The sequence below is a fragment of the Somniosus microcephalus genome, chromosome 2 (assembly GCF_052327205.1).
Source record: "Somniosus microcephalus isolate GS21.2 chromosome 2, FLI_Smic_1.0, whole genome shotgun sequence".
Classification (NCBI taxonomy): Eukaryota; Metazoa; Chordata; class Chondrichthyes; order Squaliformes; family Somniosidae; genus Somniosus; species Somniosus microcephalus.
In genome coordinates this window covers 16,942,959-16,961,407 of record NC_140988.1, presented here as the reverse complement: position 1 = coordinate 16,961,407, position 18,449 = coordinate 16,942,959, and the positions used below count along the sequence as shown (strand labels likewise).

The following is an 18,449-nucleotide window of genomic DNA, read 5'->3' as shown; positions in this document are numbered from 1 at the left end:
GGGACTGGAGTCCGATACAGACCCAGACCGGGAAATGACGGCAGGTTTTTTTCCCCCCTGTTCCCTACACCTGAAAACAGATTATCTAGTCATTTATTTCACTGTTGTCTGTGGGAGCTTGCTGTGCGCAAATTGGCTGCCGTGTTTCCTATATTACAACAGTGACTACACTTCAAAAGTACCTCATTGGCTGTGAAGCGCTTTGGGACGTCCTGGGGTTGTGAAAGGTGCTATAGAAATGCAAGTTCTTTCTTTCGAACGGACATGAGTGAACCAGTTGGGTTTTTACAACAATCTGACAGCTTCATGCTCACTTTTACTGAGACCAGACTTTTATTTCCAGATTTCTCTCAAACTGAATTCGAATTTGAATTCTCAAACTGCGGTTAGTACAGGCCTCTGGATATTAACCCAGTAACGTACCCACTACACCATCATACCCTCCGAGTGGTGCGATCTAACCAGAATTTGCACTATTTGTATGAAAGAAGCATCTCCTCTTCGTGTTCCCAACTAATCGTAGATTTCTTCACTCAATGAAGCAGGGGAATCAATACAGTTACTACCATGTGATGTGATTGTCGGGGGGGAAAATAACCGCATCTCATTTGGTGAAAGCAATTGGGAAAATAAGGGCAAAAGAATTAAAGGTCCAACCATATTCGACACTTGTATCTTGTGGAAGCTTAGCCTGGCAGCACAGAATCTCCCTTCCAGACTCAAAATATCTAAACAACTGACTTTGTGCTCCTGACTAATTATGCCCAGAAACGCAATCAGTTGAATGAATTTTCACAAACGGACAATCTGAATTAAATTATCATTCGCATCAGAAACTCTAACTTCAATCGCCCAATCACATCGTCAGACTCAAGCGAGTTCTCCTGATGATGTCATCATCACTTATATAAAGCAGCCCGCTTGATTGGCACCCCATCCACCACCTTAAACATTCACTCCCTCCACCACCGGTGCACCGTGGCTGCAGTGTGTACCATCTACAAGATGCACTGCAGCAACTCACCAAGGCTTCTTCGGCAGCACCTCCCAAACCCGCGACTTCTTCCACCTAGAAGGACAAGGGCAGCAGGCACATGGGAACACCACCACCTCCAAGTTCCCCTCCAAGTCACACACCATCCTGACTTGGAAGTATATCGCCGATCCTTCATCGCCGCTGGGTCAAAATCCTGAAACTCCCTCCCGAACAGCACTGTGGGAGCACCTTCACCACACGGACTGCAGCGGTTCAAGAAGGCGGCTCATCACCACCTTCTCAAGGGCAATTAGTGATGGGCAATAAATGCTGGTCTTACCAGCGACGCCCACATCCCATAAACAAATTAAAAAAAATTTTTTTTAAAGGCAACAAAGCTAGGGGGCAAAAAGGTAAAGGATCTTTCTGATCATCCGTCTTTCGGATGAGACGTTAAACCGAGGCTCCATCTGCCCTCTCAAGTGGACGTAAAACATCCAACGGCACTATTCAAAGAAGAGCAGGGACATTCTGCCCGGTGTCCTGGCCAACATTTATCCCTGAACCAACGCCTAAAACAGATTCACTGGTGCATTTATTTCATTGCCGTTTGTGGGATCTTGCTGTGTGCAAATTGGCTGCCGCGTTTCCTACATCACAACAGTGACCACACTTCAAAAAAAAGTACTTCATTGGCTGCAAAGCGCTTTGGGACATCCAGAGGTCACGAAAGACGCTGGAGAAACACATTCTTTTTTTCTTTCCTTCTTTCTTTCTGATTTCTAGAAGGAACAGTTCCGGTGAGGATCGCTTTTTTTCAAATGCAGCGTTGCAGCAGTGTAGATGGGAGTTTGGAGCTGTATAATCGTTGAGTATATTCAAGGCAGAGATCGATCGATTTCTGAATATTAAGGGGATCAAGGGATATGGGGATAGTGCAGGAAATTGGAAATGCGGCAGAAGATCAGCCATGACCTTATTGAATGGCTCGAAGGGCCAAATGGCCTACTCATGCTCCTATTTCTTATGTTCTTATAATACGTCACCTGGGAGGGCTCGCTGCTCATACTAAAGTGTACAAAAAGAAAAAACGGAACAGCCCTCACCTCGATGAGCATATAGAAAGGGAAGCCTTCTGCATTAACTGTTGATCTGTCAGCTACAAAGGCAATCAAGTGAAAGGATATCTCTGTTGAAATCACTGTGCAACAGTTGTTACTATAATCAATTGGAACATGTGGCTGCTTTAAGTCAATACTCAGGGTCTTCTGAATTGTTTCCCCGTCTGCTGTGCTACTGTGAGCACACAGGTGTATTCAATTCAATTCAATTTTATTTGTCATACATGCAGCAGACGTGTGTACTGCACAATGAAATGTTGATTTTTACGAGTCCTCCCAACATTGGAATAAATATGGCATAACAATGATAAAATACTAATAGATTTAGGGACTATTTAGGGACCGCTAAGGTTATTGTCCAAGCAATGCTCTCCAACCGGGGAATGTTGACCTTTCCCTGGTTCCCACCTGTCACCGTCTGTGTCGTGTAGAGGAGTGGCTCTGTAGCTGGTTGCTCAGAAGCTGGATGGGGGCGTCAATCATCCTGATCTGTCCCTGCATCTATCTCACTGCCCTCGGTGTCTGCCCTCATTGGCCTCCTGCGGCCTCAGTTAATTGGCTCTGCACACCTGTTTTAAATAATAGCTTCCCTCCAGTGCAATGCTGTCAAGGACGTTCGAACACCCCTGCACAGAATCCACGTGGCAACCTTAAAGAATCATTCCGGCCCAGCAGCTGCAGTGAAATTCGGATGAAACCCTCATTACACTGCAATTTTTATTCCAGCATAAAATTTGGAATAGATCCCTCTGAGGGAGAGTGGGATGGAGGTGGGAAGGACTGACTTGCATTTGTACAGCGCCTTTCACGACCTCAGGATGTCCCAAAGCGCTTTACAGTCAATGATGTACTTTTGAAGAGTAGTCATTGTTGTAATTTAGGGACGTGCGGCAGCCAATTTACGCACAGCAGAATCTGTTTTGGGTGGTGTTCCTTGAGGGATAAATATTGGACAGGATACCGGGAGAACTCCCCTGCTCTTCTTCGAGTAGTGCCATGGGATCTTTTTCGTCCACGGGAGCGGGCAGACGGGAGCCTCGATTTAACCTCTTACCCAAAAGACGGCACCTCCAAGAATGTTGCCCTCCCTCAGTACTGCACTGAAGTGTCAGCCCAGATTATGTGCCCAAGTCCTGGAGTGGGCCGACATTTAAATCCATTGCTATTGTACAACATGTCAGAGGGCAGTTAAGAGTCAACCCTGTTGGTGTGTGGGACTGGAGTCACATATAGGCCCAGCAGGTTTTTTTTTAAAAACAGGATCCTTTAGATATTGAAATTGTAGGAAAAATGGGTCTTTGAAACGTCCATTTATTTTCACTTTCTTCTAGCTCGGAGGATGCAGCCAGCATAAACAGCGAATACACAGGCCAGGTGGAGCCTAGCAAGAGCAAAACTGATAAACCTGCTGCTTAAGGGAAGTCCAGGTTGCATGGAGGTCACCTGTATGATTTCCCTTTTAAATACTGTCTGGGAGCTTGGAGTCAGCCTAAGCAATGCGGCACTTGGAGCTGCCCACAGATTTCCAGCGCCTGCGAGCATCATCTCCTGCTCAGGCCCCTCACAGAAAGGCCCCTGGTATATAGATAAGAACAGGTACAGAAAATAATCAGAAATGCTAATGGGATGCTGGTCTTTATATCGAGAGGACTAGAATACAAGGGGGTAGAAGTTATGCTGCAGCTGTACAAAGCCCTGGTTAGACCACACCTGGAGCACTGTAAGCAGTTCTGGGCACCACACCTTAGGAAGGATATATTGGCCTTGGAGGGAGTGCAGCGTAGGTTTACCAGAATGATACCCAAACTCCAGGGGTTAAATTACGAGGAGAGATTACACAAATTAGGGTTGTATTCCCTGAAATTTAGATGGTTAAGGGGTGATTTGAGCAAAGTTTTCAAGATATTATGGGGAACAGATAGGGTAAATAGGGAGAAACTATTTCTACTGGTTGGGGAGTCAAGGACTTGGGGGCATAGTCTAAAAATTTGAGCCAGACCTTTTAGGAGTGAAATTAGGAAACATTTCTTCACACAAAGGGTGGTAGAAGTTTGGAACTCTCTTCTGCAAACGGCAATTGATGCTAGATCAATTGTTAATTTTAAATCTGAGATTGATAGATTTTTGTTAACCAAAGGTATTAAGGGATATGGGCCAAAGGCGGGTATATGGAGTTAGGTCGCAGATCAGCCATGATCTCATTGAATGGCGGAACAGGCTCGAGGGGCTAAATGGCCTCCTCCTGTTCCTGTTCCTTGTTTTTTAGCAAGAACTTCAAAGTCCTTCTTTTCTTTTTCCATTCATTTTGATGTCTGTACGATCAAAGCTTCCATTTTAAAATTCTCATCCTCATGTTCGAATCCCTCCAGGGCCTTGCCTCTCCATATCTCCGTAACATCCTCCAGCCCTGAAACCCTCTGAGAACTCTGTGTTCCTCCAACTTTGGCCTCTTACGCATCACACAATCCCTTTGCCCCACCATTGGTGGCCGTGCCTTCAGCCATCTTGGCCCTAAGCTCTGAAATTCCTTCCCTGCACCTCTCTGCCGCTCCACCTCTCTCTCCTCCTTTAAGACTCTCCTTAAAACCTACCTCTTTGGCCAAGCTTTCAGTCGCCCCCCCATTATATCTCAGCTGTTGTCTGATTACGCTGTAGTGAAGCACCTTGGGGTAATTTTCTACATCAAAAGGGGTTAAATCAACCCGCGTTGTTGTTGTAGTTATTTGGTCTACCTACTGACACGTATTTAAGTGTGTGTGCAATAAATGGTTTAAGAAGTTCAATCATTTTGATTACCTGATGGTACAGGAACTCGCTCCCAGTGAAGTCCTGCATCTTTCTCTTGTGTCCACCCACACATTCCATGGTCAAAGTTGCAGCTGTTCACCAAAATGTCTGCCAACAAACCACAAACACCAGCCATTTATTACAGTCAATCTTGTGCAGCTAAGGAAGGATCGTTGACTCATTGGTGGGTCTGGCATTAGGTTTGCTGTAGGTATCGGGCCTGAAATTCCGGGGCAGAGCGAGACACCCCCCACCCCCCCCCATCCTCGAGGACACGGGCCCCCCACACATCCCCCCCATCCGCGAGGACACGGGCCCTGTCCCAAACTGGGGATTAAGCTTGTTTGCATGGGGCACTTGCATTGGCGCTTCAGCCCCAGCAGCCTTGATTGCCCTCATAAGCCCGAATACCCCACAGCCACACCGCCCGAGGTCCTCGGCTGGCCTGCAGGAAGCTGGCACCTTAACGCATTGCTCAGCTGCTAAAGGAGCCATTTCAGATAATGGATCTGTCTGGGATTGATTACATTCACCTGGTACCGTTAGATAACCGTTAGATGGTTGAAGCTCGACAGAGTGGAGCCAATCAGAATCTGTGCAATACTTTGTTAACTGTCAAGACGGCCTTCGATGGAGTTCGTCAACTGTTATCAACTTATCAACTGCAAGCTTTGACAATTGATTAGAGGGACGTCACACCTAACTAAATCCAGGCAAACAGGGACACAGTGGTCTGTGTACTCTTCTGATGGGTACATAAACAAATATACTGTAACTAAAATAACTTTAATTAAAACTTAACAAATAAAATTAAAATTCCGTTGGCCGGGGTGATGATGCACTCCAGTCCCGCGGCGCCCACCGGTCGCAGAAACAGTGGTCTGTGTAAGAGAATGGCTGGTTGAAACTGGACAGGGTGGAGCCAGTGAGATTTGGCTGATGCGAGAATATTCATGCAGCACAGAACTAGAAGGAAAAAGGTGCAAGTGTAAGAGCAGGAACAGAATGAGACACAGTAGGTTTTTGAACAAGACCCTCCACGCTGCACTGTTGTCCAGAAATTCAGGTAATACCAGCCTTGAATTTGTTAACTGTTGTTTGAATACTGTTGTGTATGATTGATTCTGCTGTTACCATAAAGCCTTGTATCCAATTGGGATTGCCAAACTGAATCGCTGACAGGGTGACCTAGGGCCGAGCGTCCCCGACACAAGGGAACCCTACAACAGTACAGGTCTGGGGCCTTGGCAGATCTCGGCTCTACAGCCTTATAAAGGCATAGCGAGCGGAATTCCCGGGGCCGCCCGGGAAGTCCCCAGACATTCCCACTTGACATGAGGGGTTGTCGGGCAGAGTAATCCATCTCACTAAGTCACTAAGAAACCGGGCGGAATCCCAACAGAATTAAGTTCCACCCCAAATTCCAGCCATCAGCAGGGTTTCCACCATTTCTTGGCCCTTGAGATGTGTTGCAAATTTCAGGCTCATTATATTCACTCGAATGCTAAATTTTTAATACAGTACACTGTTTAAATTAAAACTGAAATGATAAAAAAAAACATTAGTTCCAGCATTTACAGTCAGTTCTGACGTGTTACATAAGTCCCTCCAATATTTTGGAATGCTTTAGGATAGCGTTTCTACGGGATGCGTCCAATGGAACACTTTCCCTTTATCACCCTGCCCTTTAACTGGCTACTTGTTCTTAGAAAGGAGGCCATTCGGCCCATCATGCCTGTGCCGGCTCTTTGAAAGAGCTCTCCAATTAGTCCCACTCTCCTGCTCTTTCCCCATAGCTCTGCAAATTTCTCCTTTTCAAGTATTTATCCAATTCCCTTTTGAAAGTTACTGTTGAATCTGCTTCCACCGCCCTTTCAGGCAGTGCATTCCAGGTCATAATAACTAATTTTCCCCCCATCTTAAATCTGTCTCCTCTAGTTACCAACCCTCCTGCCAGTGAAAACCGTCTCTCCCCATCTATATATCAAAATCCCTCATTATTTTGAACACCTCAAATCTCCCCTTAACCTTCTCTGCTCTAATGAGAACAGTCCCAGCTTCTCTAGTCTCTTGAGTCATAACTGAAGTCCCTCATCCCTGGTACCATTCTGGTAAATCTCCTCTGCACCCTCTCCAAGGCCTTGACATCCTTCCTAAAGTGTGGTGCCCAGAATGGGACACAATACAAGTTCTGTTCTTTTTAACTGTATAATAGAAAGTTATTCCGGTTGAGGTTAAAAGATAAGCTTCTGTTGGAATAAATCCAAAGTGTCAAAGGAAGGACAGGCTATGACAGTAAATGGCATGATAGTGCCCCTCTCATGGAAACTCATGGAAACAGTCGCTTACTATTTACCTTATCCCAAACTCTTCTTAACCTTGAAGATCTCTATCAGTTCACCTCGTAACCTCTTGGATGTTGTAAAAAATGCCCTTAACATCCTCGAGTCTTCCTTCATCTTAGTGAACCTACGCTGCACCTTTCCCATTGTTTGCAACCAGTAAACTAAGACAAGAGTATATATAAACAAGGCGAAAATATATTTATAAACTCAGGGATATACCTGTTTATACACTGTATGAATGGAACCGCGTTTATGTGTTCAACCATAAATGTATTTTGATGCTTTGGCAACATAAGATGTACCTTATCATGCCAATAAAGCGATTTGTATTGTATTGTATTGTATACCTTTCCTATAATGGGGTGTATTCCTTTCCTATAATGGGGTGTATACCTTTCCTATAATGGGGTGTATACCTTTCCTATAATGGGGTGTACACCTTTCCTATAATGGGGTGCCTACCTTTCCTATAATGGGGTGTATACCTTTCCTATAATGGGGTGCATACCTTTCCTATAATGGGGTGTATACCTTTCCTATAATGGGGTGTACACCTTTCCTATAATGGGGTGTATACCTTTCCTATAATGGGGTGCATACCTTTCCTATAATGGGGTGTATACCTTTCCTATAATGGGGTATATACCTTTCCTATAATGGGGTATATACCTTTCCTATAATGGGGTGTATACCTTTCCTATAATGGGGTGTATACCTTTCCTATAATGGGGTGTATACCTTTCCTATAATGGGGTGTACACCTTTCCTATAATGGGGTGCATACCTTTCCTATAATGGGGTGTATACCTTTCCTATAATGGGGTGTACACCTTTCCTATAATGGGGTGCATACCTTTCCTATAATGGGGTGTATACCTTTCCTATAATGGGGTGTATACCTTTCCTATAATGTGGTGCCTACCTTTCCTATAATGGGGTGTATACCTTTCCTATAATGGGGTGCATACCTTTCCTATAATGGGGTGCACACCTTTCCTATAATGGGGTGTATACCTTTCCTATAATGGGGTGTACACCTTTCCTATAATGGGGTGCATACCTTTCCTATAATGGGGTGTATACCTTTCCTATAATGGGGTGTATACCTTTCCTATAATGGGGTGCATACCTTTCCTATAATGGGGTGCATACCTTTCCTATAATGGGGTGCATACCTTTCCTATAATGGGGTGTATACCTTTCCTATAATGGGGTGCCTACCTTTCCTATAATGGGGTGCACACAATACTCCAACGGCAACCTAACCATTCCTTGCCTAGGTTACCTCCTTGCTTTTCCATTCTACGCCTCTTGATATGAAGCCAAGGATTTAATTTGCCCTTCTTATGGCCTTATCCACTTGCGCTGCTACCTTTAGTGACCTATGTATCTGCACATCCCAGTATCCCTCTGCTCCTCTACTCCATTTATTCAGTATTTATTCACAGGCCGCACAGAGCTTTGAAAGCTGCAATTCTCTTGCATTGTAAAGAAACATAACTGTGATGTTAGTTCTAAAAAATAAATTTCAGATGAAATCCCGTCTGTACAGAAGCCTGACCAGATGCCCCAGTTTGACCAGTGCTGGTCAGCGCTCTGTCCTGTTGAAAATATTTCGGATCAGCTTACTCCAGTTTCAAAGATCCTTCAACTATTTTTTTTTGTTGCAATTCTGATTCCACACTGTCTAAGCAATTAGTTCTGTGTTTGTATCCATCGACTCCATACCCCGCCTCCTACTGAGAGCGCGTGAGAGTGACAGTGGCAGGAATCGAGTGAGAGAGACACAGGCCTAGAAATTGGGTTTTGGCGCAGCGACGGCCTTAGCGCCGGAAGTTAGTGCCGGAGCTAAGTCGCGCTGGGCGGGCCAAAAATTCACTAGTTCTGCGCCCAAACGGCTGCCGGCGCTGCTGAAAGCTGTTTGCGCCTGAAAACTGGCGCTACGCGCTGAATTGCGGCGCTATTCCGGCGCTGCGGCGCCCGCTGCGGTGCGGCAGGTTCGGGAAGTGCAGGCCTCCTCCTTCCCTTAAGGAGGAGCTGCCTGCACCCGGCCGCGGCCCGCGAAAATCATTGTAAAAATGAGCCCGGCACCTCGGACAAGTGCCGGGCTTGCATCTGTCCCGGGGGAGGGGGGGAGAAGTCCGGGGAGGGAGCTGCGGCCAGGCGGCCGGCGGGAAAGCGGCCGGCCGCCGCGGGGCCTTTAATGCGCCGGCGCAAAGTCCAGTAAGGCACCTCTGCCAGAACGTTGCTTGCGGCTGCCACGGGCGAGGCGGCCGCAAGTCAATTTCGGAGTTCGGGCGGGTTACCATGGCAACCGGGACGCTGCGCACACCGATGACGTCATTGGTGCCGGCGCAGCGCTAACGGCCTAACACCGATTTAGGGACCCACTCAATTTCCAAACTGGCCATAACTCCGGCGCTAGGCCCTCTAGCGCCTCAAAAGCGGCGCTAAGCCTACCGAATTTCTAGGCCACAGTATCAGGAACTTACAGAGAGAGACAGAGTGAGAGAGAGAGACAGTACCAGGAACTTAGAGAGAGAGTGTGTGTGTGGGAGAGAGAGAGAGTACCAGGAACTTACTCTCTCTTATCAGCAGAAGGCTGCTGTTAGAGTGAGTGGCAGTTACAAGAACAGAGAGAAAAAAAACGAGAGAATGTCATGAATCTGAAAACAGCTGCCTAATAGCCGTTTGTATCCGACGGTCTAATAAAGTTGTCATTCTGTATTCAATGTGCGAAGAAGCTGGCGCCAAAACAGATTTACCTGTAAAATTAACCACTGCCCAATCAGTGCCAAAAGTCAAGTGTTTCACTCAATTCACAGCCGAGATGAGGCCCACTACAAAGGTTAGTTTCAGCCCATCGTGATAAAACCCCTCCACCTTTCAGCGAGCTGGGTCAGTGGGCTTTCATTTCACATAGTTGGAGCCCTGCCAGGTCCAAACAGAGCATGAGTGGCAGGGATCGGAATAAATACCTTGGTCGTCCCTTGCATCATTCTCCTCCGCAGTAATCCCCTTTTCAATGTCAAGAAGGCCAAATAAAGCCCCGTTCCCTCCAGGCTGACGCGGGACTGCAAAATGAATGAAGAGCTATTAGATGCAATTTAAGACTAATCGCGTTCGCACAGTCCTATAGGAGTAATTATGTCACTGGCGAGGGGGGGGGGTGTGCAGACCAAAGCACTTTCGATTGTTCTGCTCACACTTGCTCCTTTCACTATCCCAAGTAGGCCAGACTGGGGGGAAAAAAAGCAAATCTGTAAAACATTCCTTTACTTTTGACAAGCCCCTGTTAGATTGCTGTTTGCTGAAATACATTCCGCGATATCATTTCTCCCTCAATAAGGAGTGTCTGCGCCTATTTAAAAAGAAAAATTGGGTGGGTCAGGTTGAAGTTTGTGCCCATCAAGGAGAAAAGTTCCACTTGCTTTCCTCTTCTCCCAGGTTCCTGGGCCATTTCCGCCTGCTCGGCTTTGCCAGATTCTCCTACTTCCATTTCCGCCTGCCTCATCCCTCACCTCCTCCGCTATTCGCACATTCTCAGTGCCTCAGAAAGGTCTTTGGTTTCTCTCATTGTGCCTCCTGTTTCCTCATGCTAATGTCACTCCTGCCGCTTAACCTTCTCCTGTTTTCTATTTATGCACTTTGCAGGTCATTCTACTTCTTCTCGCGTGTATTTTTTTATTTGTTCGCAGGATGTGGGCGTCGCTGGCAAGGCCGGCATTTATTGCCCATCCCTAATTGCCCCTTGAGAAGGTAGTGGTGAGCCGCCGCCTTGAACCGCTGCAGTCCGCGTGTGTGTGCGTGCGCGTGTATGTGTGGGCGTGTGTTCCTTCCCCTTCACTTTGTTATAAATGCTCATTTTTCCAGTTCTGACAAAGGTTCCACATCTGTTGCTCTCCACAGATACTGACTGACCCACTCGCCGAGTATTTCCAACATTTTCTGTTTTTGCTTCAGATTTCCAGCATTTACAATTTTTTTTGCTTTTTGTTTTAAGAACAGAAAAAAATGGTTTCCTTCTTGCCTTTTGACCCTGTTCACTCTGGGCTCTCACCATCACCGTGGGTTTGTCCAGCGAGTAACTGATCCACATACGTCAGGAAGGTCCACGGTTCAATCCCTGGTCGGTGCTGATTTCAGCCATGACAGGACGATGGATGTTGCCATTGGCTTGAGCCCCACCGCCCCCCCCCGGCCCAGATTAGGGAGGGGATAAATGGCCAGTGTCCCCACTCCAGATCACTATCCAACAACCTCTATTGGAAGTGCATGTCGGGTGAGAACAGGATCAAGCTCCGCTTAGAATAAGGCCTAGAAAATGAGTATCAGCAAATAGCTTCTTTTAAACTCACACCTAAAGAAAGAAAGACATTCATTTCTATAGCGCCTTTCACGACCTCAGGACGTCCCAACGCGCTTTACAGCCAATGAAGTACTTTTGAAGTGTAGTCACTGCTGTAGTGCGAAACACGGTGGCAATTTGTGCACAGCAAGCTCTCACAAAAAAACAGCAATGAAATAATGACCAGATAATCTGGTTGAGGGATGAATATTGGACAGGACACTGGGGAGAACCCCCTTGCTCTTCTTTGAAATAGTGTAGTGGGATCTTTCACACCCATCTGAGAGGGCGGACGGGGCCTCAGTTCGACGTCTCAATGGGCAAAGTCCCTGAATTGGAAAGGGCATCACAGCTTCTGGAGGGAAGAGGAGGGGGAAAGGGTGGGGAAGAAAAAGGAGAAAACAAAATGAATGGCACTTTATTTCAACAGAGAAAGTATCAATTCTTGATTCCCCAGCCTCTCGGGAATTCAAAGAATTAAAAATAATATTGATATAAAGACAGTAACTGCCTTTTTACACAAAAAAAATCTATCCTTGGCAAACCCATCGAGCTGAGCCATCTGTGTAATTCTATGTAATTCTGTTGCTATTTGTGTGACTGGTTTTGGTGTTGCAACATTCCGTGTGCAGAATGCAGTCACTGCCAACATTCCACGAGCTGTAATGAAGATTAGTGGTCCTGGCAAAATACCCGGGATGCCACAGCGAGAGGAGAAGAACCTTTATCATTCCTCTTTGCGATATTACTATATCCAAACTGCCATGTGAGACACCTTCCCTTTTAGAATCACACCACATGCTATCGAAGCCGGAGTTATCTTTAGTGAATGCCAGTCGAATGAGATGTATAGCAGTGGATGCGCTACATCGCACTGATGACTGGTATTTAGGGTGGGCCAGATGCAAGCCAGGCTTTAAGCAGTAGGATGGATGAATGTCACCACCTCACACTATCTGCATGCTAGATATAGCCCGGGTGGCTTGGGTGAGATTTAAAATTCGCTGTTTCTCTCATCCTAGTTGATCCCGTCGTTCCTGACGTCTGTTTCCTGCAGAGCAGTACGAACATGCTAAGAGATCCTTTCGCTCTAAATTCAGATATGAGACTGGGAGGTCTCAACGTTCCCACTAAGCTGCGTGGCCGCACAGCGGTCTGGAGGTCCCGCACAGGCCGCTCGCCGGCTCTTAAGTGGGAGAGACCACGCATGCACAAAAATGTGAATGGGCCGCGCAGCCACTTAAAGGGACCATGCAGCCAAAAGAATTAGAGGAACATTGGGAGGTCTGACCAGGTGCACACTGAGGTAGTGGTGTCTGCTCTACCAGAGATCTGAACGAACAGTTAGTGATGAACAAGACCACTGATTTATGGTTTTTATGGAAAAATGGAAGGAATTATGAAATTCGACCTGCACAACACTGGTAAAAATCCCAAGTGATAAGAACAGAATTAGTCTTATTCAGTCATTATAATCCAATGGCCCTAACTGTGAACAGAGTTTGAGCGACCAAACACCAGCAAAAATCCTTCAGTCCCGTGTAGTTGATGTACAGTATTCTGTGAATCATTGGGTCACACTGATGAGTATTCCCTGGAGAGTGAGTTGTGGTACTTTCTCAAACGAGTCAATGTGCAGGAGTAACTCAGGATGACAGCTGAGGCGTCTGGTCATTCTCAAGGATCAGAAGGACGAGGATTTTGAAATCAATAAGCCGGAAGATGGGAAGTCAATGGAAGTTAGCGAGGACAGGAGTGATGAGTGAGCAGGACTTAGTATGGGATAGAATGGCGGTGGCAGAGTAGTGGATCAGTTGGGTGAAAAAAGAACAAGAATTAGGAGCAGGAGTAGGCCATTCGGCCCTTCGAGCCTGCTCCGCCATTCAATAAGATCATGGCTGATCTTCGACCTCAACTCCACTTTCCCGCCCGATCCCCATATCCCTTGATTCCCATAAGAAGTAAACATAAAAGGTAAACAACTTATTCTATTCCCTGGCACTGACATCCCATATATTGAGGAGCAAAATATCATTTTTAAAGAAGTAAAGCAATGTATTCGTGTGTCCTATAATTTATTTTTTGCTGCACTTTCTGTGACTCCCTTCTCACCCTGAATGACCAAACTAAATATGCTGATCTCAGTCGATGCCGGGTGCCAGATTATCACAGAGTGAAGTAACAGAGAGGGGAGGCAGATGTGGTGTATAGAAGTTAACGCAGTTAGATGGACCAATCCAGTATATAGATATCTACAGGCCCTTTCGAACTTGACTCTTTTATTGTTCACCGCAGAGGCTGTGAAGTGAAAGGAGTTTAACAAATAGGCAACAAGGTATCATTATAGGACAAGGAAAGAGGTTCTGCTGAGGGAGTATGAGCAGCTAGGGGCCAAATTAAAAAGCAGAACCACAAGGGTAATAATCTCTGGATTACTACCTGAGCCACGAGCAAATTTGGCTAGGGTAAATAAAATCAGAGAGTTAAATGCGTGGCTCAAAGACTGGTGTGGGAGAAATGCGTTTTGCTTCTTGGGACACTGGCACCAGTACTGGGACGGGAGAGAGCTGTTCCGTTGGGACGGACTTTACTTGGCCAGTGCTGGGACTAGAATCCTGGTGAATCGAATAACTCGGGCTGTAGAGAGGGCTTTAAATGAATTAGTGGGGGGGAGGTTTCAAGAGAGCGAAAAATAAAAATGTCAGCGGAGAAGGCAATAGAGCAAGGTAGCAGTGGGGGAATTAAAAACCAGAGCGTGTCAGGAAGGGACAGAATATATAAAGATAAAGGTAAAGTAGTAAAGGGGGTAAAAGCAGGAATAAATTGTCACAAAACATATTTAAAAGTTCTTTATCTGAATGCACGCAGCATTCGTAACAAAATAGACGAGTTGACGGTACAAATAACTACACATGGGTATGATCTGGTGGCCATTACAGAAACATGGCTGCAAGGTGACCATGACTGGGAACTAAACATCCAGGGGTATTTGACTATTAGGAAGGACAGACAGGAAGGAAAGGCAATCTTAGATCTGGTCCTGTGTAATGAGGCAGGATTAATAAAAAATGTCCTAGTAAAGGATCCCCTTGGAATCAGTGACCATAACATGGTTGAATTCCAAATTCAGTTGGAGGGTGAGAGAGTTGGATCTCAAACCAGTGTACTAAGCTTAAATAAAGGAGACTATGAAGGTATGAGAGCAGAGTTGACTAAAGTGGACTGGGAAAATAAATTAAGGTGTAAGACGGTGCATGAGCAGTGGTGTACATTCAAGGAGATATTTCACAACTTTCAAGAAAAATATATTCCACTGAGGAAAAAGGGGCGTAAAAGGAAAGACAGCCATCCATGGCTAAGTAAAGTAATAAAGGATAGTATCCGACTGAAAACAAGGGCATATAAAGTAGCCAAATCTAGTGGGAGGATAGAAGATTGGGAAGCATTTAAAAGCCAGCAAAGAATAACTAAAAGATTAATTAAGAAAGGGAAGATAGATTATGAAAGTAAACTAGCAAAAAATATAAAAACAGATAGCAAGAGTTTCTACAGTTATATAAAAAGAAAAAGGGTGGCTAAAGTGAATGTTGGTCCCTTAGAGGACAGGACCGGGAAATTAGTAGTGGGGAACATGGAGATGGCAAAACCGCTGAACAAATATTTTGTATCAGTCTTTACAGTAGAGGACACTAAAAATATCCCAACACTGGACAAACAGGGGGCTATAGGGGGGGAGGAGCTAAACACGATTAAAGTCACTAAGGAGATGGTACTCGGTAAGATACAGGAAACTTTCGTTTATCCGGAGGTTAAATGTCCGGAAAGCTCTATCTACTGGCAAAATTCAGGAGTCGGTTCAGATAATTTTTTTTCTTTTCGTTGCTTCTTTTCTCCAGTCCTGGCTCTGCAAGCCTCTCTGTAGCTAAGCAACAGCTTCAGCTAGACGCTTGCAAGCTGCGCCGACTGTTTTGAAGCTGTTGCTAAGCAACGGGGTTTGTTGCTTCACATGGAGCTCTGAGCTCTGTATGTTTTAACATTAGCGCTGGTTTCTACGGCAGTTTTGATCTAACGGCACCAGCTCGGTCCTGTCGGTGCCGGATACCAGAAAGTTTCCTGTAATGGGACTTAAGGCGGATAAATCCCCTGGACCTGGTGGCTTACATCCTAGGGTCTTGAGAGAAGTAGCGGATGCATTGGTGGTAATTTTCCAAAACTCCCTTGTCTCAGGAAAGGTCCCAGCAGATTGGAAAACAGCTAATGTAACGCCCTTATTAAAAAAGGGAGCTAGACAAAAGGCTGGAAACTATAGACCAGTTAGCCTAACATCTGTGGTTGGTAAAATGTTGGAGCCCATTATTAAGGAAGCAGTAACAGGACATTTGGATAAGCATAATTTAATCGGACAGAGTCAGCATGGTTTTATGAAGGGGAAGTCATGTTTGACAAATTTGCTCGAATTCTTTGAGGACGTAACAAACAGGGTGGATAAAGGGGAACCAGTGGATGTGGTGTATTTGGACTTCCAAAAGGCATTTGACAAGGTGCCACACAAAAGATTACTGCACAAGATAAAAAATCACAGGATTGGGGGTAATATACTGGCATGGGTGGAAGATTGGCTATCTAACAGAAAACAGAGAGTTGGGATAAATGGTTCATTCTTGGGTTGGCAATCAGTAACTAGTGGTGTTCCGCAGGGGTCAGTGCTGGGACCCCCAACTCTTTACAATCTATATTAACGATTTGAAGGAGGGGACCAAGTGCAACATATCCAAGTTTGCCGACGATACAAAGATGGGAGGGAAAGCAGTGAGTGAGGAGGACATAAAAAACCTGCAAAAGGACACAGACAGGCTAAGTGAGTGGGCAGAAATTTGGCAGATGGAATATAATGTTGGAAAGTGTGAGGTTATGCACTTTGGCAGAAAAAATCAAAGAGCAAGTTATTATCTAAATGGAGAGAAACTGCAAAGTGCTACAGTACAAAGGGATCTGGGGGTCCTGGTGCATGAAACACAGAAGGTTAGTATGCAGGTATAGCAGGTGATCAGGAAGGCCAATGGAATCTTGGCTTTTATTGCAAGGGGGATGGAGTATAAAAGCAGGGAAGTCTTGCTTCAGTTATACAGGGTACTGGTGAGGCCACACCTGGAATACTGCGTACAGTTTTGGTTTCCATATTTAAGAAAAGATATACTTGCTCGCGAGGCAGTTCAGAGAAGGTTCACTCGGTTGATTCCGGAGATGAGGGGGTTGACTTATGAGGAAAGGTTGAGTAGGTTGGGCCTCTACTCATTGGAATTTAGAAGAATGAGAGGCGATCTTATCGAAACATATAAGATTGTGAGGGGGCTTGATCGGGTGGATGCGGGGAGGATGTTTCCACTAGAACTAGGGGGCATAATCTTAGAATAAGGGGCTGCCCTTTCAAAACTGAGATGAGGAGAAACTTCTTCACTCAGAGGGTAGTAAATCTATGGAATTTGCTACCTCAGAGAGCTGTGGAAGCTGCGACATTAAATAAATTTAAAACGGAGATGGACAGTTTCCTAGCTGATAAGGGAATTAGGGGTTACGGGGAGCGGGCAGGGAAGTGGACGTGAGTCTAGGTTCGGATCAGCCATGATCCTATTGAATGGCGGAGCAGGCCCGAGGGGCCGTATGGCCTACTCCTGCTCCTACTTCTTATGTACTTATGCAACTAATCGGACGTCAGGCGGAGTGTAAAACGTGCCGTCGATTCGCTATTGCCTGTTTTTTGTCTACCGTCCAATACGAATTCCACCCCCCATTGTGCCTAAATCCTGTCAGATGCAAAATGCTGATTCAAGTGGCCACCCACTCAGTCATAACTAAACAGCAATTTTCATAAATATCTGACAGCAAAAGGTCTTTTTTTTTTCCATTTTAAGAAAAGCTCCAAATATCCACAAGGGGGTTTGCATGGAGGTGACAATCCTAATTGACGTAAAAGATCCCACGGCACTAATTCGAAAAAGAGCAGGGGAGTTCTCCCCGATGTCCTGGGCCAACATTAATCCCTCAACCAACATCACCGAAACAGATTATGTGGTCAGTATCTCACTGCTCTTTGTGGGACCTGGGCACAAATTGGCTGCCGCGTTTCTTACATTGCAACAGTGACTATACTTCAAAAGTACTTCATTGGCTGTAAAGCGTTTTGGGCTGTCCTGAGGTATGAAAAGTATGAAAAATGCAAGTCTTTCTTTATTTCTTTCTGTGAATTGAAAGTACAAGATCTTTCCATTTCATTGAAACAACAGAAGTGTGAAAGCACGTGTGCAAATCAATAACCTAACACCACAGCTCTCCAAACTCAAGCTTATGAAGGAAAGCTAGTGCTCCTATACTCGGGGTAAATTTATATATAGTGAGATGGATTTGTGAAGGGCTCTCAGTCAGGGCTCACCTATAGAATGATCCAGGGTGTAGATTTTGGATTGTATTTTACTTTGCAGTTGTGAAGTCTTTGTAAAGCTTGCTAACGTTACTGAGATGCAGCCAGGAGCGTGCTGGTTCTAGGGTGGGCTTGGGCCTAGACGGGCCAGGAATGAGCACATCACCGGGTGACATGAATACAAAAACATGAGAGCAATTCTTGGAATGTCAACTGGGATGTAAAGCTAATTGAGTTGATGAAAGCTTTCGTAATCTGGGTTACAGGGAGGGGTGAAGTTGAATCAATTCGCGGGATTTGATGGTTGGGGTGGGGATTGACGTTGTACGATAGTGTAAAACAGTAGATTGCCAATCGGCAGCCTGTTTGACATCTCACCCGATTTTCTATTTACGTTGCCTTCAATGGGGAGAAATGTCAAACGGGCTGCCGATTCACTAATGCACAACGTCAG

At 45.6% G+C, this 18,449-nt stretch overlaps 1 protein-coding gene across 4 annotated transcripts in view; it reads right to left on the bottom strand.

Annotated features, from left to right (window-relative positions):
• Positions 1-18,449, bottom strand: part of npnta (nephronectin a) — a 102,366-nt gene that overhangs the window by 12,360 nt on the left and 71,557 nt on the right. For 3 of the 4 annotated variants that reach the window (XM_086006875.1, XM_086006892.1, XM_086006884.1), the window contains 2 exons: positions 10,208-10,303; positions 4,894-4,992 (listed from right to left, as the gene is read on the bottom strand). In XM_086006875.1, coding sequence (XP_085863001.1) covers positions 4,894-4,992; positions 10,208-10,303 — 195 coding nt within the window. Of the gene's footprint in view, positions 1-4,893; positions 4,993-5,686; positions 5,851-10,207; positions 10,304-18,449 lie in introns of those variants that run through there. The other variant, XM_086006899.1, reaches the window with a different exon arrangement.